Below are 25,824 nucleotides of genomic sequence, written 5' to 3'. Positions count from 1 at the left end.
ATGGAAGTCCAGGAGATGGAGGAAGAGGAGGGAGGTGCAGAATCAGTACTGTCTATGAAGAGTGACCAGTCCAAAATAGAACCTCCCATCTTCAGTGAAGAAGGACCCTCAGACACAAAGTAAGAGGCTGTTTCTATTGTAAACTGACCTGAGTGAAGACAATGATTTTAGGATGAAGCAGAAATGTTATGCTGAAAGATTCATAGCCATGATGCTGAAGGTGTCATAATCAGCCCTTTCTGATAGAAGGCTTTTACAGTGAAGTCTCTGCAGGAGGTGTTGAGTTTGTATTAACGGCAAACGACAGGTAGATCATTTAGCATTTAATAAGACAGAGAGAGATATGAAAAAGTCCATTTGTGTTGAAGTAAGCAGGAGAGTTGAGATCAATGGAACTGAATTTACACTGAAAAGTAGCCACACTTTTTCTGTTCTCTGTGAGCGTCTGAGCTTCTGGACAGTGTTGCTCTGTGTTGATATTTTTCACCAACAATCTTCAAATGATTTTAGTGATAAATAAATGTGTTGACAGAAAGAGGAAGAGGAGCTGTGCTTTATGTCAAGACGTCCTGAAGGATCCAGTCTCTTACAGCTGTGGACACTGGTTCTGCAGACAGTGCATCACCTCATACTGTGACCAGTCTGCTTCATCAGGAGACTCCTCCTGTCCCCAGTGTGGAAAAGGATCCAGAACAGGTAAGACTGTTTATCTGTCTGCTGATGAACTCTTTCTGTAAACCTGTTATTTTAGTGGACACATTGTTGTGTTCTGCAGGATAGGCATTTAAGATCATACGGTAAGTATAATTGTAAATCAACTCCCACTGAAATTTCACTGCATATTTTTCTGCTTCAATTCCCGTATCTGTATATTTGAACAGCTTAAATAACTGTTTTCTGTTTTAACTGATGTTAATATGTTTTTTTTTCTATAAGATGTTGTTCTGCAGGAGGTTTTAGATACACATAAGATCAGTCTGAAGAGGAGATGTGAACGTGTGACTGAAGGAACTGATGTAATAGGAAGTGGAAGCCTCCTCAACAGGATCTACACTGAGCTCTACATCACAGAGGGACAGAGTGAAGAGCTTAATACCCAGCATGAGGTGAGGCAGCTTGAGACAGCTTCCAAGATGAAGTCCCTCCCTGACACTCCAATCAAGTGCCACAACATCTTTCAAGCCTTACCTGACCAACAGAGACACATTAGAGTGGTTTTGACCAACGGCGTTGCTGGTGCTGGAAAAACCTTCTTAGTGCAGAAGTTCACTCTGGACTGGGCAGAGGGGTTGGAAAACCAAGATGTCAGTGCAGTCATTGTTCTTTCGTTCAGGGAGCTGAACTTGATCAAAGATGAGCAGTACAGTCTTCTCAGACTGCTCCATGTTTTCCATCCAACATTACGGCTGGTCACAGCAGAGAGGTTGTCTGTCTGTAAACTTCTGTTCATCTTTGACGGCCTGGATGAAAGCAGACTTTCACTGGACTTCAACAACAGTGAAGTTGTGTCTGATGTCACACAGAAAGCATCAGTCAGTGTGCTGCTGACAAACCTCATTAAGGGGAATCTGCTTCCTTTGGCTCTCGTCTGGATCACTTCCAGGACTGCAGCAGCCAATCAGATCCCTCCTACATGTGTTGACAGGGTAACAGAAGTACGAGGCTTCACTGATGTCCAGAAGGAGGAATACTTCAGGAGGAGGTTCAGTGATAAAGAGCTGTTCAGCAGAATCAGCTCCCATATCAAGACATCCAGAAGCCTCTACATCCTGTGTGGAGTACCAGTCTTCTGCTGGATCACTGCTACAGTTCTGGAGCACATGTTGACTACAGAGCAGACAGAAGAGCTGCCCAAGACCGTGACTGACATGTACTCACACTTCCTGCTGGTTCAGACAAAGAGGAAAAAAAACAAGTTCAATAAGGGACATGAGACAAGTCCACAGGAGCTGATGGAGGCTGACAGGGAAGTTCTTCTGAAGCTGGGGAGGCTGGCGTTTGAAGAGCTGGATAAAGGAAACGTCATGTTCTACCAAGAAGACCTGGAGCGCTGTGGTCTTGATGTGACAGAGGCCGCAGTGTACTCAGGAGTTTGTACAGAGATCTTCAAAAGAGAGTGTGTTATCTTCCAGAAAACAATCTACTGCTTTGTTCATCTGAGCGTTCAGGAGTTTCTGGCTGCAGTCTACATGTTCCACTGTTACACTAACAAGAAAACAGAGAGGCTGAAGGTCTTCTTGAGGAAAGACTTGCTTTACATGATGTCTTTGGATAACTTCCTTTATAGTGCCATGAAGAAATCCCTACAGAGTAAGAATGGTCACCTGGACCTGTTTGTTCGCTTCCTTCATGGCCTCTCTCTGGAGACCAACCAGAGACTCTTAGGAGGCCTGCTGGGTCACACAGAGAACAGTCCAGTTATCATCCAGAGAGCCATCAAAAACCTGAAAAAGATGAAAAATATTAAAATGTCTCCTGACAGAAGCATCAACATCTTCCACTGTCTGATGGAGATGAAAGACCTCTCAGTTCATCACGAGATCCAAGAGTTCCTGAAGTCAGAGAACAAATCAGAGAAGAAACTCTCTGAGATCCACTGCTCAGCTCTGGCCTATATGCTGCAGATGTCAGAGGAGGTTCTGGAAGAGTTGGACTTGGAAAAGTACAACACAACATTGGAGGGACGACAGAGACTGATCCCAGCTGTGAGGAACTGCAGAAAGGCTCGGTGAGTACTGACGTCATCATAGACATAATCTGTGTAGATTTGTAGTTTAGTTCTTCAAATATACACAGTATTAAATTATTGTCTTTATTCTTATTACTCTTATTCTTTGCTCTCTTTTAATTCAAACATAAACATTGGTTTTGTTGTTTTTTGAAGCTCTATAAAGTGTGGTTATTTTTAAAAAAATAGATTTTGTAGTTGGTTGTGATTTTCACTTTTAATCACTTTGTTTTATGCAGGTTTGCAAGTTTAGTGGCTTAAAATAAAGTCTGTATAATTTTCCAAAGAACATGCCATGTTATTCGGGGTATAAATTTGCACAAAATATTCCTTGGGATCTCAAAGTTAACATTATAAAGCCACGTTAATGCATATTTGTTTTAACACAAATAATTTGACTACTGACACATGCAAGTTCTATGATTTGACCCTTGATCTGACCTGTAGTTTGAGAATTCAGTTAGCGATTCAGATACAGTGTGGTCTATGGTACGCGGATACAAACCTACCTGAGCCAAAACAGATAAAAGAAAGGGTCCCAAACCAGCCCAAAGTCCTACTGTATGGCTCTGGTGTCACAACACATACCGGTGGCATCAGCTGGCAACAAGTTATTTAACCCCAACTGATGCAATGAGTAGCATCTCATTTCTTAAACATCCCTGTCGAAAGGCACATCCCGTGGTTGTGGAAAAGATGGTCTGTTTGAGAAGGATCAAATCATTGGCATGCATCAAGCAGAGACTGTAGGAACTACTAAAATTGGGTTAAGAACTGTCCAGTACATTATTAAAAACTGGAAGGATAGTGGGGAATCATTTTTGAGGAAGAAATGTGGTCGTGATCAGCGATTGTCAGGACAGGACTCAATTCAAGACTCAGTCGCAGAGACGGTTCCACGAAAAAGCAGGTTTTATTAGTTACAAAAAGAGAGATCTTGAAAACAAAAATTAACAATGCAAAATCACTCCTAAAGGACACTCAATGGTGGTAATTAACTTACTGAAAAACTCAAGGATTACTTAACAAAAAAATCACTCCTGAGGAGGCAAAAGAATCAACAAACAATCTCAATATATTTTCTTTACTGTGGCTTGGTCGAGGTCTGTTTGTGGCTGGGGTGCACAAACAGACAAAACACTCTGGCACAAGAGAGGGGAAGACGCAGACCATATATACATGAGGGTAATAGGAAACAGGTGGAAACAATCAGGGATCAGGGAAGACAATCACACATGAGGAAGGGCAGGTGATTTGAAACAAGAGGAGAGGTACTTTTCAAAATAAAACAGGAAGTCACGAGACAACAGAAAGAAAACAAACTCACCTCGTGTGACAGCGAAACGTGTGGTGAAATCAAATCGAAAAAAAACAACAGTAGAACTCAGGGCTATGTTCAATAGTGAAAGTAAGAGCATTTCCACACGTACAATGTGAATGGAACTCAAGGGATTGGAACTGAACAGCTGTGTAGCCACTAATCAGTGAGGCTAACTGGAAAAAAGGCTTCAATTTGCTAGGGAGCATAAAGATTGGACTCTGTACCAATGGAAGAAGGTCATGTGGTCTGATGAGTCCAGATTTACCCTGTTCCAGAGTGATGGGCACATCAGGGTAAGAAGAGAGGCAGATGAAGTGATGCACCCATCATGCCTAGTGTCTACTGTACAAGCCTGTGGGGGCAGTGCTATGATCTGGGGTTGCTGCAGTTGCTCAGGTCTAGGTTCAGCAACATTATGTGTCCAAAGAATGAGGTCAGCTGACTACCTGAATATACTGAATGACCAGGTTATTCCATCAATGGATTTTTCTTCCCTGATGGCACGGGCATATTCCAAGATGACCATGCCATGATTCGTTGGGCTCAAATTGAGAAAGAGTGGTTTAGAGAGCATGAGACATAATTTTCACACATGGATTGGCCACCACAGAGTCCAGACCTTAACTCCACTGAGATTCTTTGGGATGTGCTGGAGAAGGCTTTGCGCAGTGGTCAGACTCTCCCACCTTCACCAAGATCTTGGTGAAAAATGAATGCAACACTGGATAGAAATAAATCTTGAGCTGGGCTAGATCTACATAATTACCCTGGAGGATTTGCTGCCGCAAAGCAGTGGAGATAGGAGATGGACGTTGTGTTAGAATTGGGCGAGTGGCCGGAATGGCAGTTGCCAAAGTGAAGTTGGTAACCGGCTGACTGATTATTGAAAGAAAGGAAGGTGCTGCGGCACGAATGGGAGGCAAAAGAAATGTAGAGGGTCGTTGGGGGAGGGAGGTTGGGTTAGGGATGGGGAGGGAGGATAAGAGGGATAGGTTAGTAGGAAATAGGGTTAGGGTTAGGGTTAGGGTTAGGGTTAGGCAACAGATTCCAAATGCAAATAGCACACTTGAAATTAACTCTAGACCTTTTATCTGCTCCTCGTAAATGGGATAATGAGGGAATAACACACACCTGGCCATGGAACAGCTGAGCAGCCAATTGTCCCATTACTTTTGGTCCCTTAAAAAGTGGGAGGCTGTTATGTCCCCCGAAATGCTAGAGAAAAAGGGGAGTAACATACAGTCAAACCACTAATTAAGAGGAGCGACGCAACACAGGAATGGGCAGGAAAACGGGGGGTTTATTAACAAAAGTAAAACATAACCTAAAGACAACAACCAAAAAACACAACTAAACTAAAGTCGATAGGTAACAAAAGGAAAAAATACCAAGGCACTCATCTAGAAATAATATTAAAAAGCCTTTATTAAATCACATGGCTTGGAAAGGTAAAAAATGCTCCTACGCGTTTCGGCTAGGGGCCTTCATCAGGGAGTGTGTCCTGAATAGTAAAGAAACAAACAATTAAAAGAACTGGTGAGACTGGTACCAGGTGCTGGCACTCAATTCATCAGCACAACAGACAAAGGAAGTCATATTCAAAGTCCAACAGGAGGGGGCCTCGCAGCCTAAAGAAGATTCAAAAAGTATAATATCATGATCCAATATTCCCCAAAGGGTCACAAGCATATATACCAGCCCATCCATCATAAACATAAAGCTATCAAAGCAAGTGAACAGTTCTTACAAAAAGTGATAAAATTCTAAATCCTCATTGAGTCCTGGATATTGTGTTGCTTTTAGCTTAAATATCCAGAAAATCTCCCATTGGTTGAGTTGCTTTTGTCTATCACCTCCCCTTAAGGTGTGGGGTATATGATCAATATCTATAGCCCTAAGGATGGAGGGATCGCTGTTGTGTTTTTCTCTGAAATGGCGAGCCATTGGGTAGTTATCATTTTATGTTCTGATTGCATATTTATGTTCAGAAATTCTGTCTTGTAATCTCCGTTTGGTTCTGCCAACATAAAACACCTCACATAGAGGGCATTCCAGCTTGTATATTACAAAAGTAGTTTTACAATTAATAAAGTGTTTGATTTCATAGGTTCTGTTACCATGTATATCTTGAAAGTTTTTGCATTTGGTCACGGTGGAACAGTGATTATACTGGCCACACTGAAAACTGCCTTGAGGTTTAGCTGATAACCATGTAGATTTAGGAGATGCTGGTAAGTAGCTATGGACCAGTTTGTCACTCAGAGTAGGTGAACGTTTAAAGCTGAAAATAGGAGGCTCTGAAAAAATCTTTGTTAGAGAGACATCACATTGTAATAGGTTCCAGTTTCTTTTAATTATATTTTTAATGTGATTGGCCTCTGTGCTGAATCTCGTAGAGAAAAAAACTCTTTCTGAGCACCGCCTAGTAGCTCTCTTTTTTCACATTAAACTAAAGTCGAGTTCTCCACACAAGAGGACATCTCTGCCCATAACCAGCACACAGCTCACACGCTGCCAAAATGTCCGCTCTCCTCAACAGGTCTTGCCTCCCTCCTAGATATAACCTGCTGATTAGCAATAGGCGTCACCTGTGGGAATCCAGAGAGGAGGAGGAGCACCTGAAACACATTAGGGAACACATGGGGGAGGAGAGAGCAACCAAACACACGGTCCCTGGGCCGTAACAGAGGCACATATACAATTTTAATTCCTACACCGTTCACCTGATTTGGATGTAAATACCCTCGAATTAAAGCTGAAAGTCTGCAGTTAAAGCAAATCTTGTTTGTTTCATTTTCAAATCCACTGTGGTGGTGTATAGAGCCAAAAGATTAGAATTGTGTTAATTAGGGCTGCCACAAACGATTATTTTGATAGTCGACTAATCGGATCATACGTAAATTGAATGTAAAACATACAGCGAACAGCCAATCAGCTAACAGACGGGCGGACCCAGCGTGTGGAAACAACCTATCACGGCTGACCCCGATTACCACTACTGCGCATGTGTGTCAAGGACAGAAAGGCAGACACGGCAGTGGAAGGTGCCACAGCAGTTTTGAGAGAAAAACAAAGATTAAAAAAAAACAAAAAACGACGCGTCGACTATTAAATTAGTAGTCGACGATTTTAATAGTCGACATAATCGTGACTAATCGACTAATCGTGGCAGCCCCAGTGTCAATGTCCCAATATTTATGGACCTGACTGTATGTCTATGGTTAGCAGAGCTCTGACGTGTGCATCAGTATAATCGGTGTACCAGGAAATCGTGCACTGACAAAAGTTCCGCGATTTTTGGAATGCAAACTGAGACAAGAGCCAATTAATAACGTCACTCGCCACCAAGTGGTCAGGGGTCTGAATTGCAATCTCTCAAAATGACAGATGGCCTTCAGATTTTTCCATCACAGTTTTAAAAAACGGTCAATGACGGAAAATATTCGGTTAACGTGACCCCTGGTTATATGTAGGGAGTGCCATAAACAAGTTACATCACCTAAAACAGTGGCACATCACCTAAAACTGTGAAACTGCGCACTACAGAAGCCCCAGTTGCAAGCCATCCACAACCCAAAATAGCTCCATATCGGGATATATATCGTATATCGATATTTAGCCTAAATATATCGGGATATGACTTTTGGTCTATATCGCCCAGCCCTACAACCTGGCTCTGGCTGGATATGGCTGGTGGAACTAGGACCCGACCAGCCTGCGGGCTGCATGATGACGTTAGCGTGCACCAGTCACACTTCGGGTCACTCCCTGCAGCAGTAACCTTATAAGATAAGAGATAAGATAAAATGAGACTTTATTGATCCCCATGGGGAAATGTTGGTGTAACAGGACAGTGTCTCGTCTCGTTCTCTTCTGCTTATTTTGATCCAGATTCTGGGGGCCAGCAGCCTCAGCAAGGAATTCCAGACAGCCCCCTCCCCAGCCACTTCCACCAGCTCCTCCGGAGGAATACGCTTCCAGGCCAGACGAGAGATATAATCCCTCCGTCGTGTCCTGGGTCAGCCCTGAGCTCTCCTTCCGGTGGGACATGCCTGAAACACCCCTTTCAGTAGGTGTCCGAGAGGCATCCTTACAAGATGCCCAAGCCACCTCAACTGACTCCTCTCGATGTGGAGGAGCAGCAGTTCTACTCTGAGCTCCTCCTGTATGTCCGAGCTCCTTACCCTATCTCTAAGGCTGAGCCTGGCCACCCTGGGAAAGAAACTCATTTCAGCCGCTTGTATTCACAATCTCATTCTTTCTGTCATTACCCAAAATTCATGACCATCAGTGAGTGTTGGAACATAGATTGACTGGTAAATTGAGAGCTTTGCCTTTTGGCTTAGCTTTCTCTTTACCACGACAGACTGGTGAAGCGTCCACATCACTGCAGACGCTGCTCCGGTCCGCCTGTTGATCTCCTGCTCCATCTTACCCTCACTCGTGAACAAGATCCCAAGATACTTGAACTGCTCTTGGGGGTAGGACCTCCTCCCCGACCCGGAGTGGGCATTCCACCTTTTTCCGACTGAGGATCATGGCCTCAGACTTGGAGGTGCTGATCTTTATCCCAGCCACTTCACACTCGGCTGCGAACCGCCACAACAAGAGCTGGAGGTCGTTGTTGGTTGAAGCTAGGAGGACCACATTATCCTCAAAAAGCAGAGACGAGATTCTCCAGTTAACAGACCCTACACCTTGCCCCACCTGGCTGCACCTACAAATTCTGTCCATAAAAGTTATGAACAAAACTGGTGACAAAGGGCAGCCCTAGCGAAGTCCCAACCCCAGAACAGGTCCGACTTACTATCCACTACATGGACCAAACCCGCACTCCAAGGGGCCATACACCCCATACTCCCGGCGCACCTCCCACATAATGCCTCTGGGGACACGGTCGTAAGCCTTCTCTAAATCCACAAATGTGGTCCTCTTCCGTAGCCTCACCGAACTCCTCCCACCCTCGAGTTTTTGCCTCAGAAAATGCCCTGACTGCGGACTGCCTTGCCATCCGGTACGGGTCAGCTGCTTCCGGAGACCCACCCTACTACTACTATTAATAATAATAGCAACAGTTATATTAAAATGAATAGTAGGATAGTAGTAATAGGATATTGTCAATATCCCTGTGTGAACCTGCCAAAGGGATTAATAAAGTCGTCTATCTATCATCTATCTATCTATATTTAAAAAATTAACAGTTAAGAATACACTTTGAGGCTGAACTTACACTACTCACAATAAGTTAGGGATATTGTGAGAGACTCTGTGGATGTCATACATACTGTGTTTGTTTCACTTCAGAGAGTTTTGGGATAGGGAGGCAATTGTATTGGGGTGATAGACACACCTCATTTTGTGTTTCCCACGTAATGGTCTCACTGTGTACAGTGTGTCTTACATATTGGGGCCAATACCAAAAAATACTGAAAGACAACCCTTTTCAATGTGGCATCAGTTTCAACATTCTGTGGGTATAAAAAGCTGGTATTGTCAGTAAGTCATTCCAAGTTCATCATTCAAACAGCCATGAACACACAACGTCACTTAACGGACGAGCAGCGCCACCTGGCCATAGCGCGCCTTCGGGTCGGTGGCAGGCAGTCAGATGTTGCTCGTGAACTTGGTGTGTCTCAGAGTGTCATCAGCAGACTTGCATCAAGACACAGAACTACTGGCAGAGTTTGTGACAGACCGCAACGATGACCAGTACCTGGTCTATATTGAGAATTCTGAAGTGAGCATGAAAAATTTTTTTCATCAATTTCTTCTCCTTTCTTTTATCTCCATTCTGACTCTGTGGATTAAATCACACTGACAGACTGTGGATGCGTAAATGTAACTCCTTCATCTCCAAGATTAAAGCAGGAGTGGCTGTGGCTCAGTAGGTAGAGCGGGTTGTCCGCGAACCAGAGGGTTAGTGGTTCAATCCCCGGAATGTACCACATGCCAAATTGTCCTTGAGCAAGACACTAAACCCCCAGTTGCTCCCAGGTGTGTGGATGTGTGAGTGCTTGTGTGAGCGAATGGGTAGGTGTGTCTGTGACTGTAAAGCGCTTTGAGTACCAATAGGTAGAAAAGCAAGGCCATTTACCAAACCAATGGCTGTCATTATGAAGTATGCCGCTATGAGAGAGACATTGTGTAATGTTCAGTACAGTAAAATGAGATATGCTGAACCACAGATGTGTAGAGCATATGTTTATCAGTTTTCTATGGCATGTCTATGTTACAACAGAATCTATTTTTGGTAATCATAGATTTACTGGGTGTCAGCTAACAGAGACTCACTGTGAAGTTGTGGCCTCAGCTCTAAAGTCCAACCCTTCCTATCTGAGAGAGCTGGACCTGAGTGGAAATTACCTGCAGGAGTCAAAAGTGAACAAACTTTCTGCCGGACTGCAGAGTCCAAACTGTAAATTGGAGACTCTGAGGTAAGTTCACTCTTTGTAACTTTTTTCCTTATTTATCCAGTCCAGATTGTTGACTGATGTGTCAGATGTTATTTGATTCATAAATGTTCAGTATTTTCATGAGAACAAATCTGAAAAGGTTCAAATAATTTTAACAAATCACAACGGATTCTTTCAGACTGGGAGACTGCAGTTTGTCAGAGATCAGCTGTGGTTCTCTGATCTTGGCTCTGAAGTCCAACCCCTCCCATCTGAGATGTCTGGACCTGAGTCACAACAAAAAGATGAAGGATTCGGGAGTGAAGCAGCTGTGTGGTTTTCTGGAGAATCCACACTGTAGACTGGAGACTCTGAGGTCAGTAAACATGTTTTATTTGTGTGATGAGATTAATATGACACTTAACTTCAGACATAATGCTAATACAGTCCATGTAGGCCATAGTTTGTTTAGTCCATTGACTGTGGCAGAGCCATGTTGTGCTCCAGATTTCAAACCACAGAAGAAAAAAAAATCCCTCACTGGATAATTCACTTTGAAGCACTGTCATACTTGTATTCACCAGAACTAAAAATCTTTTCCACCACATCACCCTTGTCTAAACTTACATTCGTAAATTATGAAATACTGGATGATTTTATGCAGGAACCTTCTGAACATTTTCTTTTTTATTTTTTTTTTTTATTCAGCTTGATTTACTGCAGTTTGTCAGAGATCAGCTGTGGTTTTCTGGTCTCAGCTCTGAAGTCCAAACCCTCCCATCTGAAACATCTGGACCTGAGAGGAAACAACCTGCAGGACTCAGGAGTGAAGCAGCTGTGTGATTTTCTGGAGAGTCCAGACTGTGGAGAGACTCTGAGGTCAGTTCACTGATTTTTACTGTTGTAGATCATCCAGCTTTAATCTGCGACTTTTTATTTTTATATAACTTTACATTAATAATTTTTACGTAAAACCTTTTCTTTAAACGGTAAATGGCCTTGTTTTCTGAGTTAAGCCAACTTGCCATTCCTGGTAAACTTTCAAGAGAAGTCCTCACGGTGGCGAGTACCCCGAAGCGTGCAACTTGTTTAATGAATTTCGACACTTGATGTTCAGGTTTGGGCTTTCACTGTCATTTCCAGCATTTCTTTCAGTGGGAGCCACCATAAATTGGGATGGACATAAATGTTACAAGGCACTGAGGTATTCCACGTAAACTGACATATTCACATAGTCCCGTCTATATACGATCCAACATTGCTGGATCGGACAATATATGCCAGATCTTCACTCCCCTTGACAGCCTATCAGCTTGTCAACCTCATAACTGCGTTCACAAGTTGTGGCATGTTTGCTGAGCTATTCAGAAGTGGAAGTAGATGATAAGCTGATGCCTCACAGCAAGAAGGTTCTGGTTTCAAATCCATGGGCCGGCTGGGCCTTTCTGTGTGGAGTTTGAATGGTCTCCCTGTGTCTGCGTGAGTTCTCTCCGGGTTCTCCGGCTTCCTCCCACTGTCCAAAGACATGCTTTAGGTTAATTGGTGATTCTAAATTGGCCGTAGGTGTGCATGTGAGTGTGAATGTTTGTCTGTCTCTCTGTGTTAGCCCTGCAATAGACTGGCAACCTGTCCAGGGTGTTACCCCGTCTTTCGCCCGATGACAGCTGGGATAGGCTCCAGCCCCCCGCGACCCTTCACAGGACAAGCTGTTACAGTGGAAGATGAATGAATGACTGCATTATGCTTTTGCATTTCCTGCTGTAAGTTATGCAGTCATTAGCTTGAGCTAGTCAGAGCAGAGTCTTAAGAATCGTGCTCCTTGTATGAGTGTTTGGACAATGGGAACTCCACAGGTGAATTGTGGTTTCAAATTGAACTTCAAACTGAAACATAAGCCATTACGTTTGAAGCTAGCACAATTGTTTTAGGCCCTGTTTAATCCTAATATTAACATGCATCCTTAATAATCAGATCAAAAGTAGGCAGCTCATAATATCTGGGTTCACACGCATGCATTGTCACATGCGTTTGGAGTGCACACTTGACACTGGATCTCACTTTTGAGATCTGGAGGTAAATAAACACCATTTTAGGTGCAAAAGAATATTGTGCAAACAACTGCTGTATTAAAACAATGGACTGCTACCTACCGCCGTGTCAGGGGATCACATTCACAGGTTTCAAACATGCTTTAAACATAGCAGGAAATGTTCAAGTCTCCCTTTGACAAAGAGGGAGAACAAGGGGAGACACACCTTTATTATCGTTATTAATGTTGAATGTTGAAGGTTGAATCTTTCAAACCTCGACTACATGGAATTTTAAATCCCACCATCTGCCCTAGCAGTGTTGTATTTTTTATTGTATATATTTCATTAAATATCCATCAGTATATACAACCGAGAACAGCACTGTTTTATGTGTGTACGTCATGACTTTGGCACACGTTAGGTTATCTGGGCTATCCGATCACAAGTGACCAGCTTTAAGTGTGTTCAGACCTGGCATTAACTTATGTCTCTAAAATGCATTTCCAGATCCAATCTCAGTTTCACGCTCTGTATGCAAATAAACCCCGACATCATCTGGGGCGTAGTAGTGCAGAGAATATGGTGTGTATGGAAACTTCCAGGGCTGGAGTTATAATCTGAGTTTTGTCTAGGTCTAACGAACATCAGGGTGGAGATCAGTGAATAACAGTCATGATGCACACGCATAAAAGAGTTCTCAGTTCTGGAGCAGTGGTAGAGCTCAATTAGGGATAGCCACTGTTATAATATTCTACTGCACCCCAGATGATGTCGGGGTTTATTTGCCATACAGAGCGCGAAACTGAGATTGAATTTAGTGACACATTTGGAGACGCTTGTTAATGCCATTTCTGAAAACTCCTAAAGCTGGCTACTTCTCAGTGCATCCTGGGGATGTTTACACCTGTGTTTAACATGATCGGATCGCCCAGAATGGATTTAAATGCTAGGTCTGAACAGGACCCTATAAAAACTGTAATTTAATCTCAGATTACAAACATGAAACCATCTCAGCTGTAGTTTGTGTATCCAGCTTTTTGTCTATAAAGAGTGACTGGTACAAATATGAACCTCCAGACTTCACGAAAGTACTTAAGGATGCTCAGACTCTCAAAGTAAGACACTGTATCTACTGTAATTTGACCTGATTGAAGATAATGGGTTTGGGATGAAGTCAGATTTTTATGCTAAAAGACTTATAGTCATAATTTAGATGTTTTAGAGCATATAAGTAATCCCAGGTGATCCTAGTCTGGGTTTTATAACAAGGAAATACTGAAGGTGTGTCTGTAAACATGCAAGAACCTCCAATTCAGAATGTACATGCATAACTCTCTGCAGACAATGCATCACCTCATACTTGGACCAGTCTGCTTCATCAGGAGACTCCTCCTGTCCCCAGTGTGGAGAGAGATCTAGAACGAGACCTGGACTGCAGATGGCTGGTCTGTATTGTTTGAAGATATACACATTGTTGTGTTCTACAGCATAGGAATTTTAGATCATTATAAATTATATAATAATAGTTAATTTGTCTCTTTTGTATTCCTGCACTTCACATATCACCCTTATTACTCTTTCCAAATCACAATACTTAGAACTGAGCTTTGTTAATTACTGTTGATGCAAATTAAACCTGCTGCTATGACCAGCAAAAGGAAATGCGGTGTATTTTTCACCTCATTACCAACATGTCATTGGTAGTCCCAATAAATATAATGTCAGTGATCATTGTATTGATGGATCAGTCTTAAATATTACAGGAAGGAACAACCAATCGATCAGTCAGTCAAACACTGACTTACTAAAAGGCTGGAAATACAGAGCTTTGCTAATGTCTCCCCAAAAAATGGGTTAGAAGAAAAAAGTATTTACACTACATTAAAAGTCAATTTTCAGACAGGGATGACTTTTTTCTTTTTGTCTCATGTTTGTTCTTTGTTCCAGCAGATGTTGGTCTGCAGGAGGTTTTCGATGAACATAAGATCAGTCTGAAGGGGAGATGTGAACGTGTGACTGAAGGAACTGATGTAATAGGAAGTGGAAGCCTCCTCAACAGGATCTTCACTGAGCTCTACATCACAGAGGGACAGAGTGAAGAGGTTAATACCCAGCATGAGGTGAGGCAGCTTGAGACAGCTTCCAAGATGAAGTCCCTCCCTGACACTCCAATCAAGTGCCACAACATCTTTAAAGCCTTACCTGATCAACAGAGACACATTAGAGTGGTTTTGACCAACGGCGTTGCTGGTGCTGGAAAAACATTCTCAGTACAGAAGTTCACTCTGGACTGGGCAGGGGGTTTGGAAAACCAAGATGTCAGTGTGGTGATTCTGCTTTCGTTCAGGGAGCTGAACTTGATCAAAGATGAGCAGTACAGTCTTCTCAGGCTGCTCCATGTTTTCCATCCAACATTACAGAAGGTCACAGCAGAAAAGCTGTCTGTCTGTAAACTTCTGTTCATCTTTGATGGCCTGGATGAAAGCAGACTTTCACTGGACTTCAACAACAGTGAGGTTGTGTCTGATGTCACACAGAAAGCATCAGTCAGTGTGCTGCTGACAAACCTCATCAAGGGGAAACTGCTTCCCTTGGCTCTCGTCTGGATCACTTCCAGACCTGCAGCAGCCAATCAGATCCCTTCTGCATTTGTTGACAGGGTAACAGAAATACCAGGCTTTACTGACGCCCAGAAGGAAGAGTACTTCAGGAGGAGGTTCAGTGATGAAGAGCTGTCCAGTACAATCATCTCCCACATCAAGAAATCCAGAAGCCTACACATCCTGTGTGGAGTACCAGTCTTGTGCTGGATCACTGCTACAGTTCTGGAGCACATGTTGCCTACAGAGCAGAGAGGAGAGCTGCCCAAGACCTTGACTGACTTGTATTCACACTTCCTGCTGGTTCAGACAAAGAGGAAGAAAAACAAGTACGATGAAGGACATGAGACAAGTCGAATGGAGCTGATGGAAGCTGACAGGGAAGTTCTTCTGAAGCTGGGGAGGCTGGCGTTTGAACAGCTGGAGAAAGGAAACATCATGTTCTACCAAGAAGACCTGGAGCGCTGTGGTCTTGATGTGACAGATGTGTCAGTGTACTCAGGAGTTTGTACAGAGTCCTTCCAAAGAGAGTGTGTGATCTTCCAGAAAACAATCTACTGCTTTGTTCACCTGAGTGTTCAGGAGTTTCTGGCTGCAGTCTACATGTTCCACTGTTACACCGACAGGAAGTCAAAGGTGCTGGAGGACTTCTTCGGGAAAGACTTCCAGCATCCCACTAAGTCTCTGGATGACTTCCTGCATGGAGCCATGAAGAAATCCATGGACAGTAAAACTGGTCACCTGGACTTATTTGTTCGCTTCCTTCATGGCCTCTCTCATGAGTCTACCCAGAGACTCTTTGGAGGCCTGCTGGGTCACACAGAGAACAGTCCAGAAACCATCCAGATAGCCATCAACAACCTGAAGAAGATGAACACTATTGAAATCCCTCCTGACAGAAGCATCAACATCTTCCACTGTCTGATGGAGATTAATGTCCTTTCAGTACATGAGATCCTAGAGTTCCTAAAGTCAGAGAACAGATCAGAGAAGGAACTCTCCGTGATCCAATGCTCAGCTCTGGCCTATATGCTGCAGATGTCAGACCACGTTCTTGACGAGTTAGACCTGCAGAAGTACAACATATCAGAGGAAGGACGACAGAGACTGATCCCAGCTGTGAGGAACTGCAGAAAGGCTCGGTGAGTACTCATTTTTTTGAAAAGACCATGTAACTTGTAACAACAACAAACGCTTAAAGAACAAGGCCTAATGCTAAAAGAGATTGTAACAGTAGCACATACAGTATAACGACTAGACATTCTCAATATTATCTGTCTCAAAATTGCTAACATTTACCACCTTAAATTAAAGGTCTAACCAGACCAAGAGTTTCAATTTGAAATTTGAGTGAATTAAACTCTCCAGAAGGAAAATGGCAGGTATCGCTTGTTGCTGTAGAGTAGTATCAAATGCACAGCTTTAGCCAAGAACAGATGGCTTAATGTCAGAATAGGATGAGAAAACTTTTTATTCTTCTTTTTATTAAACTGAAGTCCATCGTGTAGTCTCACTGAGATTGAAACCAGTTTTTCAGCAGAGTAGTGTGACGAGGAAGATGTTCATAACCAGGTAAACATTCATACACAATTAAGATAAAATAATAAAAGATGAATGTCTACCCAACCCTATTTTACAAAAAACAATGATTATTGAGAAATGTGTCTGTAGTGATGAAGCTTAAGTGCTGTTACGTTGAATTAAGCTGCTGAAGTATTGACGGATCAGAATGACAGAACAGAATACCTCCATAATGGAAACAGCCACAAGTGTTGAAGTCCAATGGCATAACAAAAAAAAAAAACATTGACGAAAAGTGTGACATCTCTCTGTAAGATAGGACTGGAACCAACTGGATGGGGCATTAATTAAAGCTACTGAAGTTTAACTACAAATTTGTGATCAACTGTACCACATAGTTTTAATGGTAACAACAGCCAAATAACTTAAGCAAGTTAGAGCAGAAGGGAAAATGAAAATTCAATGTTATGTCAATTCTCAACTTAAATTCGCCAAAAAAAAACAACCACACGCTTTTGCCAAACAAACACAAATAACAGAACTGTATGAGACTTGACAAATCACTACCTCTGGTATCAAAAGAATAAAAGTTCTGTCTCATCTTTATTCTTGTGTTCCTATGTAAGTGAACTACATGTGGAAGGTGTAAAGGGTAGCTCAACACATATCATTGTCTACACCATCCCTCCACTAGGGGTTGGATCGATTAATCGATCGGTGCCAATTAGTGTTGTGTCGTTCGCGAATGATTCGTTACAATGAACAAATCTTTTGAGTGAACTATTGAATGGAATCACTTCATGAACTGATTCGTTCCTTTCTCAGTTCTGTTGAGCTCAGCCATGAGCATGTCGGCCGGGAGCAGAACTGCTGTGTTCTGTGATTCACTCTTGAATCTTCGGTGAACGACGCAGCCAGCGTACGGGGCAGGGGAAGGGACTGCTGACGTTTGAGCAAACGTGACTCCATTTACAGCAACATGTGACAGATAATATAAGCTCATCCAAAGTTAGCCAGCTTGTATTTTTAGATGCAAATCTGGAAGATCTTTTGATGAAAATACCTTGGGAGAGAGCATAATGTGCAAGGACAATCTTTCATTTGTTTGACACTTGTAGAGTATTTATAATAGTTTTAGTTGGTCATTTTGCTTTTTATTTATCATTTCTCACTTTTATTATTTCTTGTTTTCATTTCAGTGCAATAATACATATTTATCAACCAGACATTTAGTCACATACACTTTGTTTATTTGACAGGCTGGAAAAATGCACACACATAGTGTTCGGTCTTCGGTCTATAACCCTAACCCTATTCAGCTAGGCCTTTTGTGATGGAGATGGTGGCGGGAGTGAAAATGTGTGAAAAGTGTGGAAGTCCTTTCAAACCTGGAGTAGAAGTCACTGAGGTCCTGGCGGGCCAGGCGGGGGCTCCCCACAGGGTGGGGGGATGGTCTCCTCTAGTTGGTAATGGTCTGCAGGCCTTTCCAAACTGCAGAAGAGTCATTGGCAGATAAACAGTCCATCAGCTTTTCAGTGTAGTTCCTCTTTGCTGCCTTGATCTCCTTTGTCAGCTTGTTCCTGGCCTGCTAGTACAGGTCCTGATCCCCTCTCCTGTAGGCCTCCTCCTTGTCCTGGCGTGAACCTCGCAGTGATCCATGGTTGTTTGTTGTTGAACATGCAGAAGGTTTTGGTCTGCACACACATGTCCTCACAAAAGCCGATGCAAGATGTCACAATGTCAGTCAGTTCATCCAGGTCTGAGGCTGCAGCTTCAAAGACGCTCTAATCAGTGCAGTCAAAGCAGGTCTGTAACTGCATCTTTGAGTCGTCCGTCCATCTCTTCACAGTCCTCACAGCAGGCTTAGCAGATATCAGCTTTTGCCTATAGGATGGGATGAGGTGGACCAGGCAGTGGTCAGAAAGTCCCAAAGCAGCGCAGGGGACAGAGCGATATGCATCCTTTATTGTGGTGTAGCAATGGTCCAAAGTGTTCATGTTCCTGGTGGGACACATCACGTGCTATGAAAGGGCCTCAGATCTTCTTAAACTTATCTTGGGAGTTAGACATAGAAAACCCAACTTCTTCAAGGTATAAACAGGAAACCATATCATTTAGCCACCTCTTGAAGCAAGGAGGGGAAGCTGACTTCCACTAGGAATAATGCAACCTATGAACTACCTTAAACTGAATGAGATGAAGTCGAGCATTAATAGAGCCTGCTTTTATCCTATTTAACCCTTTCGCCCATAGCTCATCAGAGATCACTTCGCTGTCACTTCACTTCCTGTCCTTGATCCACGCCTCTTTAATATGGAGAGAGGGGATTGCCATAACGAAGAGGTTAACAAACCGAGAGATCAAATGTTTGGAGGTGGGAGGTCTGGTCATAATCAGTGTTGTGTTACGGTTTTGTCCAAGGGGGGAGGTGGTAGGAGCCAAACGCAGGACAAAAAGCAGCGAGGCAGGAGTAGGCAAAGGACTGATGTTTAATTAAATAAAAAGGGAACAAAAGGCGCTGCAGAAAAAGGCAGGAATTCCAACAATCAAAAATCCAAACTTTCAAAAGACAAACAAAAGGTGACAAGAAACTAAAGGCGAAAAAACACTCAAAACACTGAGGGTACTGGTAACATACAGAGGAACAAAAAACACTAGAAACGCTAGAGGCACACAGGGGTGGCAAAAACCAGTAGAGCAAAAAACACAAGACTCACAGAGTAAAAAACCATGGGGAATGACGCGACAGGAACAAAGGGGAAGGCAGGGCTATATATGCACACACGAGGAACCAAGGGTGACGAGACACAGGTGACAGAAATCAAGAGGCACAAGGTGAAACCAATCAACACAGAAACAAAGGGAGTAAAACAGGAAGTCAAAAACTCAACAAAATAAAACAGGAAACAGGAAGACGAGAAACATGAAAGAAACTGAAAACGTGAACACAGAAACCACAGGAACAGAACCGTCACATGTTGGGTATAGTTACTTTGGAAAGTAGTTAATTAGGTTACAACGTTACCATCAATTAAAAGTAATCTGTTACGTTACAGCGTTCTGACATATGGGAGCATGAATTGACATTTCAGGGAGGTTCAGAATTCCCTTGATTTGCTTAAAATTTTTAATTGAGTTGCAGACTAAGAAATGATTGCATAGCGGTTTAATCTTAATATCAGGTTTTGAGAACTAACTACCAAGTTCAATCTCAGGCCATCTCGGGCCAGGCCATCCTCCTCAGATGGTCAAGAGGGTTCAAAAGCAAATAAATTTCTTGAGGATCCTGAGGAAGTTCGGCATGTCCACTAAGATCCTCAGAAAATTCTACAGCTGCATTGTTGCATGGTTCGGCAGCACTACGGCCATGGAAACTCCTGCAGAAAGTGGTGAAGACTGCTGAGAGGATCACCAGGACTCCACTGCCCTCTCTGCAGAGCATCTACAAGCATAGAGTCCACAGGAGAGCTGCCTTCATCACCAAGGACCCCACTCCTTGTGGCTCGGGCATCATATATTTCAAAAAAGTAAATCAGTAACCAATATAGCCACCCTTCTTTTCAATAACACTCAGAAGTCTTCCATCCAGGGAGTCTGTCAGCTTCTTGATCACTTGACCATCAACTTTTTGTTCAGCAGCAACCACAGCCTCCCAGGCACTGTTCAGAGAGATGTACTGTTTTCCTTACTGTACATCTCACGTTTGAGAAGTTCTAATTAGGGCTTAGGTCAGGTGAAGAAGGGGGCCATGTCACTGTCCTGCATAAAAAACATGATCTTATTGAAAGATGCAGACTTTTTCCTGTATTAATGTGAAAATGTGAAATTGGCAGTAGGTTTGGGAGTTGAGTTTGAGTCCATCTTCAACCCGAAAAGGTACAACAAGCAGTCAATTTGCGTCTTTTTCTCTCAACACGTTTCATGCGAGATATTTCAGAGTGCTGCATCCCTCTGAAATATCTTTTAGAGTTTTTTTACTTTTCAGAGTCTCTTAGGTCTCTTTTATGGCCCATTTTGCCTGAGGAAAAGAAGCTGCCTAATAATTGTGCATGCCTGATATAGGGTGTTGATCTCCTCATTACACACTCTTCCTCATTACACAAATGCATATCACCTAGTATGCTTAAATCCAATAGGCATTTAAGTTTATTAAGCTTGGAGTTAGAAAATGACGATATGGTCAAAATACTCAGTTTCCTAATAATTGTGCACACAGGGTATGGATCAAATCACACTGATAGGTCAACAGTTTGGAAGCCTAAATCTAACTCAATTTTCCCTCCCACATCTGCAAAATAAAAGCACAACATTAAAGGTCTTCATCTGAGAGAGACTGCAGAGAGTCATTGTGTCATGTCAAACACAGTAACATGAAATGATGTGAAGAGCAGATGTTTGTCACAATTATGTCCTTTAGCAACAGACTTTTATGTATTTTCCAATCACAGACTTACCAGATGTGAACTCTCAGAGGCTCACTGTGAAGTTGTGGCCTCAGCTCTGAAGTCCAGTCCTTCCTATCTGACAGAGCTGGACCTGAGTGGAAATGACCTGGAGGATTCAGGAGTGAAGCAGCTGTCTGGTGGACTGGAGAGTCCAAATTGTAAACTGGAGACTCTGAGGTTAGTTCATTAAATGTAACTGATGTAGGTGTTATTTATTTATACTGTTCAAATAATTTACCAATGTCAATTCTTCTTTAGTAGATAAATCGGTATTCAGTATGAGCACATACCTGAAGACATTTCTTCTTTTTCTCAAATCTTTTGCCTTTCCAAATTTCTAAAGAATAGTTTTTCCTTCTGGCTCTAAATAGAAATGAAAGACTTGAGCAGGGCTCATTTAAAGCCTCACAGAAGTGAAGTCTTGAAGATGACTGATGATGTGAAAGGATATGATTGATGCTGACAAAGATCTGATGATAGTAGATAGAAACAGGCTGCAGAGGGCCAGGGAGAGAGACTGGTCAGAGAAAGAGGAGGAAGACGTGAATGAAAACCTTGATGATGGTGAAGTTAGGAACACTGATGCCGTTGAGGGCGGGAGCTCTGGAGAAGAAGCCGTCTCTCAGTCTGTTGTACCTTTTCCATGACGGAAGAGGTCCATGGCCTGGGTGGGTGGGGTCTGTAGCGATGTGTCTGGCCCTCTTCTGGACTTGGCCATCATACACCGAGTCCAGATCTGGTAGACGACAGCCCACAATCCCCTGTGCTGTCCTCACCACCTGGGCTAATTCTTACCTGAAGGCAGATGAGACCAGTCATAATGCCAGAACAGACTGTACGTAGCTTTGAACGAATTTCTGTTCCTTAAAAAATCACACTGTGTTTAAGAAAGATCTACTATTTTATCTTTTAGAGATTAAACATGGAGAGTATGAAGAGATGTCTGACCAGTAAAGTGTTAACTGCAGCACAAACGCTCAGAGCCTCTGGTGCTGCAGCTGCTCATTTGAACCTGACAAGAGGCTGAGCTGATATACAGAGTCGAGTGTCTTGGCCTCGACCCAGGAATTAGTAGCAAAGATCTAATGGAGGAGGGTTTAACATGTCAGAGATACAATCACAGCCCAACACCAGACAAGATATGAATTCATCATTGAAAATATTGTTACATTTTACTGGATTTCCAGATTGAGTGACTGCAGTTTGTCAGAGATCAGCTGTGATTCTCTGGTCTCAGCTCTGAAGTCCAACCCCTCCCATCTGAAACATCTGGACCTGAGTGACAACGACCTGCAAGATTCAGTAGTGGGGCAGCTGTGTGGATTTCTGGAGTTTCCACAATGTAGGCTGGAGACTCTGAGGTCAGACACCATGTTTTATTTGTGTTCTGAGATGAATAAAATGTGAAAAATGTATTTTCTTCTTCTGTGGCTTAATCTATTAACAGCTAACTTCCTGTTATAATTTGCATTCAGGATGTTTTAATAATATCAACAATTGGAGTTTGACAGTGTAAAAATGTATAATCACTCTCTGATGATTTCAACTTTTTATAAGGCTCTGTAATGTTTCTTCTCACTGAAATATCGCCTCACAGCAAGAATGTTCTGGGTTCTGATCCATCAGCCAACTGGGGCCTTTCTGTGTGGAGTTTGCATGTTCTCCCTGTGTCTGCGTGGATTCTCTCCGGGTACTCCGGCCAACCAAAGACATGGTGATTCTAAATTGGCTGTAGGTGTGAGTGAATGCTTGTCTGTCTCTCTGTGTTAGCCCTGTGATAGACTGGCGACCTGTCCAGGGTGTAACCCGCCTCTCGTCCAGTGACAGCTGGGATAGGCTCCAGTCCCCCCGCGACCCCTGAGAGGATAAGCAGTTATAGAAAATTAATGTATCTACTTTCAACACTTTTGCTGCCTTAAATATTTTAATTCAGTGCACCATGATTTTGTGTGTTGTAATTCTCTATATGACTTAATTAGGATTAAAGAAAACGCGTTAATGAGTAATTCCTTTTCATGTCACAAAAATCTTTTGACAAGCATTCATTAACACACAGGATTACATGTTATAATCCCTTGTGCCAAAATCCCAGGCAAAAGACATTTAGAGGCCCTGTCCAACTGAGAAACGTTTAACCTACAATCTAAATTAACTAAGTAAATGCTGCTGGCTTGTATGTCCCACTCAGCAGCAGACGCTAACTCAAACCTTGTGAAATATAAGCTAACCAAATACTGCTGGCTATCTTAACCTACAATCTAAATGAACTACGTAAATGCTGCTGGCTTGTAGGCCCACAGAGCAGCAGAGGATAATTCGAACCTTGTGAAACATAAGCTAACCTAACGCTGCTGGCTTGTATGTTTCTAACCATAGCTACCAAGCAATATGAAGACATCAGGAACCTGGCCTAAACAACAGCAGTATGCAGCATGTCATTGGGGTTTTCAAGTGGGCACCTCCCTTCACCGGTGTTAAGTTAGGCCCACGACACCTCAAGAAGGCTTAACAGTGAATTCCAGCGTCCTGGAGTCACCCCCCTCCACGCTGCCACTGCACAACCCCGTTTTCCTCACCATTCATAACATAACAGCATAACATATGCAGGTTCTATCATCATGACCGATCAATACTTTAACAAATCAGGAATTATGTGTTAACTGTGGACAACCATGTGAGTCACGAAGAAACTTCTTTATCTTCTGTAACCGCTTGTTCCTGTTAAGGGGTCGCGGGGTCTGCTGAAGCCTATCCCAGCTGTCATCGGGTGAGAGGCGAGGTACACCCTGGACAGGTCACCAGTCTATCACACAGAGAGACAGACAACCATTCACACTCACACTCACACCTATGGCCAATTTAGAATCACCAATTAACCCAAAAGCATGTCTTTGGACGGTGGGAGGAAGCTGGAGTACCCGGAGGGAACCCACGCAGACACAGGGAGAACATGCAAACTCCGGGACCTTCTCGCTGTGAGGCATCAGGGCTAACCACCTCGGCACTGTGCCTCCCGTCAAGAAGAAACATTTTAGTTGATTGACAGTTATTTATACACAATTGTTCACATTTTCTTCTAAATTTATGATGACTTTCAGTGGAATCTGAAATAAATTTGTCTGCACAAGATTTCTGTAGAGATGGATCCACTGGTGGAGCTGGAAGAGTTTCAGTCACTACGTCTTTGTTGAAGGAGAAGCATGTTAATGAGAATAATATTAATGAGAGCTCTTCTTCACTTGTTCGATTTGACTGTTTGAAGCTGCTTCCTGTTGGGTTCAGCTGTTTGGAGTTTCCATTGTCTAAACTTGAACATTCTGAACCTTCTTCATCTCTGAATTGATTATTTTTTATTCAGATTGAATCAGTGCAGTTTGTCAGAGATCGGCTGTGATTCTCTGGCCTCAGCTCTGAAGTTCACCACCCCCTATCTGAGAGAACTGGACCTGAGTAACAACTACAACTTGAAGGATTCAAGAGTGAATCAGCTGTGTGGTTTTCTAGACAGTCCACACTGTATGCTGGAGACTCTGAGGTCAGTTCACCGACTGTCATCCATAAAGCTATAAATTTCATTTTGTTCAAGACTCGTCTTTGCAGCAGAAACTTTTCATTTATAGTTGTTAAAGTCAACAAAGCTTAAAGGCTGTTAGGAGACAGTTCTGCACATTAAAAACCCGAAAACATCTGATTGATTTATAGGTTATTTTATCAACATCTTTTTTCCTTTATTCAGATTGATTGATTGCAGTTTGTCAGAGATCAGCTGTGATTCTCTGGCCTCAGCTCTGAAGTCCAACCCCTCCCATCTGAGAGAGCTGGACCTGAGTGACAACAATCTGCAGGATTCAGATGTGAAGAAGTTGCATGATCTTAGGAAGAGTCCAGATTATAGACTGGAGATTCTGAGGTCAGTAAAGGGTTATAGGCATTCCATGCTGCTCTTAGCAGTATTGAACAAAACACAGATAGGATCAAAGCAAAGATCCAGTATTTCTTTTAAACTGTTATCTTCTAAGTGAATATGTAAAATGAAGGACAAAACAGAAAGACAAAAGTCAGCCGATCAGATTGGCCAGAAGCTTGTTGTGATCATGTGTTTGAGTTGATGTGAAGACAACTGTTGCTGTCGTGTTTATGTGTTCGGGAAATAAGACTGGATTCCAGGAGACAAGATGTACAGAGAGAGTGGTGGTCATTCATCAAACTCTCCTACCATCTGATCTCAGACTGTTTGTTCTGTCATTTAAACACTAAACAACTGATCACAGCTCTGAGATCAGGCTGACTGAAGCCTGCACATCACATGACCATCATTACATTTAGTAACCATGAGCAGAGTCATCACATTTCTCTGTCTTTGTGATATCTTCAATGACAGCCTCCTTGTTTATTAGTCAGCTGATATTTCAGAAACAGATGAGATGTTCATCAACACACGCAGACTTTAAATGGAGCAGCAGGAAATCCATCACTAAAGTGTCTGTGCAGTAATGAAGCATTCAGGACACAGACTTGATGATAAAAGTCTCTGCAGGTCCGTGTGTGTTCACTCCAACACGTTAACATGAGAGCTGAACGGAAGCTGGCTGAGCTCCACTGCTTTTCTGAACAGGACTGAAGTCCCTGTTGCTCTTTATACTGGATGTTCTGCATCACTGACTGTCTTCTTTCTTCTTCTCTACAGATGGTGATTGTTGATGTTTGTGAAGGTGAGATTAAAGAGGTGTGTGTTTGCTGAGAGAGGATGAGCTGTGTCCTGATGATTCAGAGCGGCTGAATGAGGA

The 25,824-nt window shown here is 42.8% G+C and overlaps 1 protein-coding gene across 1 annotated transcript; it reads left to right on the top strand.

Annotated features, from left to right (window-relative positions):
- LOC311509510 (NACHT, LRR and PYD domains-containing protein 12-like) lies at positions 1–25,731 on the top strand (the record flags this gene model as incomplete). The annotated part of the gene is made up of 9 exons (XM_084574749.1): positions 1–119; positions 533–696; positions 937–2,728; positions 10,310–10,483; positions 10,641–10,817; positions 11,150–11,320; positions 21,041–21,214; positions 24,774–24,947; positions 25,725–25,731. 9 exons carry the CDS (start codon positions 1–3, stop codon positions 25,729–25,731), a joined length of 2,952 nt encoding a protein of 983 aa, XP_084430875.1.
- Between the last annotated feature and the right edge of the window lie 93 nt (positions 25,732–25,824).

This window comes from Chelon labrosus (genome assembly GCF_963514085.1).
Source record: "Chelon labrosus genome assembly, chromosome: 24".
NCBI classification, from domain to species: Eukaryota; Metazoa; Chordata; class Actinopteri; order Mugiliformes; family Mugilidae; genus Chelon; species Chelon labrosus.
Note: the sequence above shows the minus strand (reverse complement) of the source record. Positions and strands in the feature narration are given on the sequence as shown.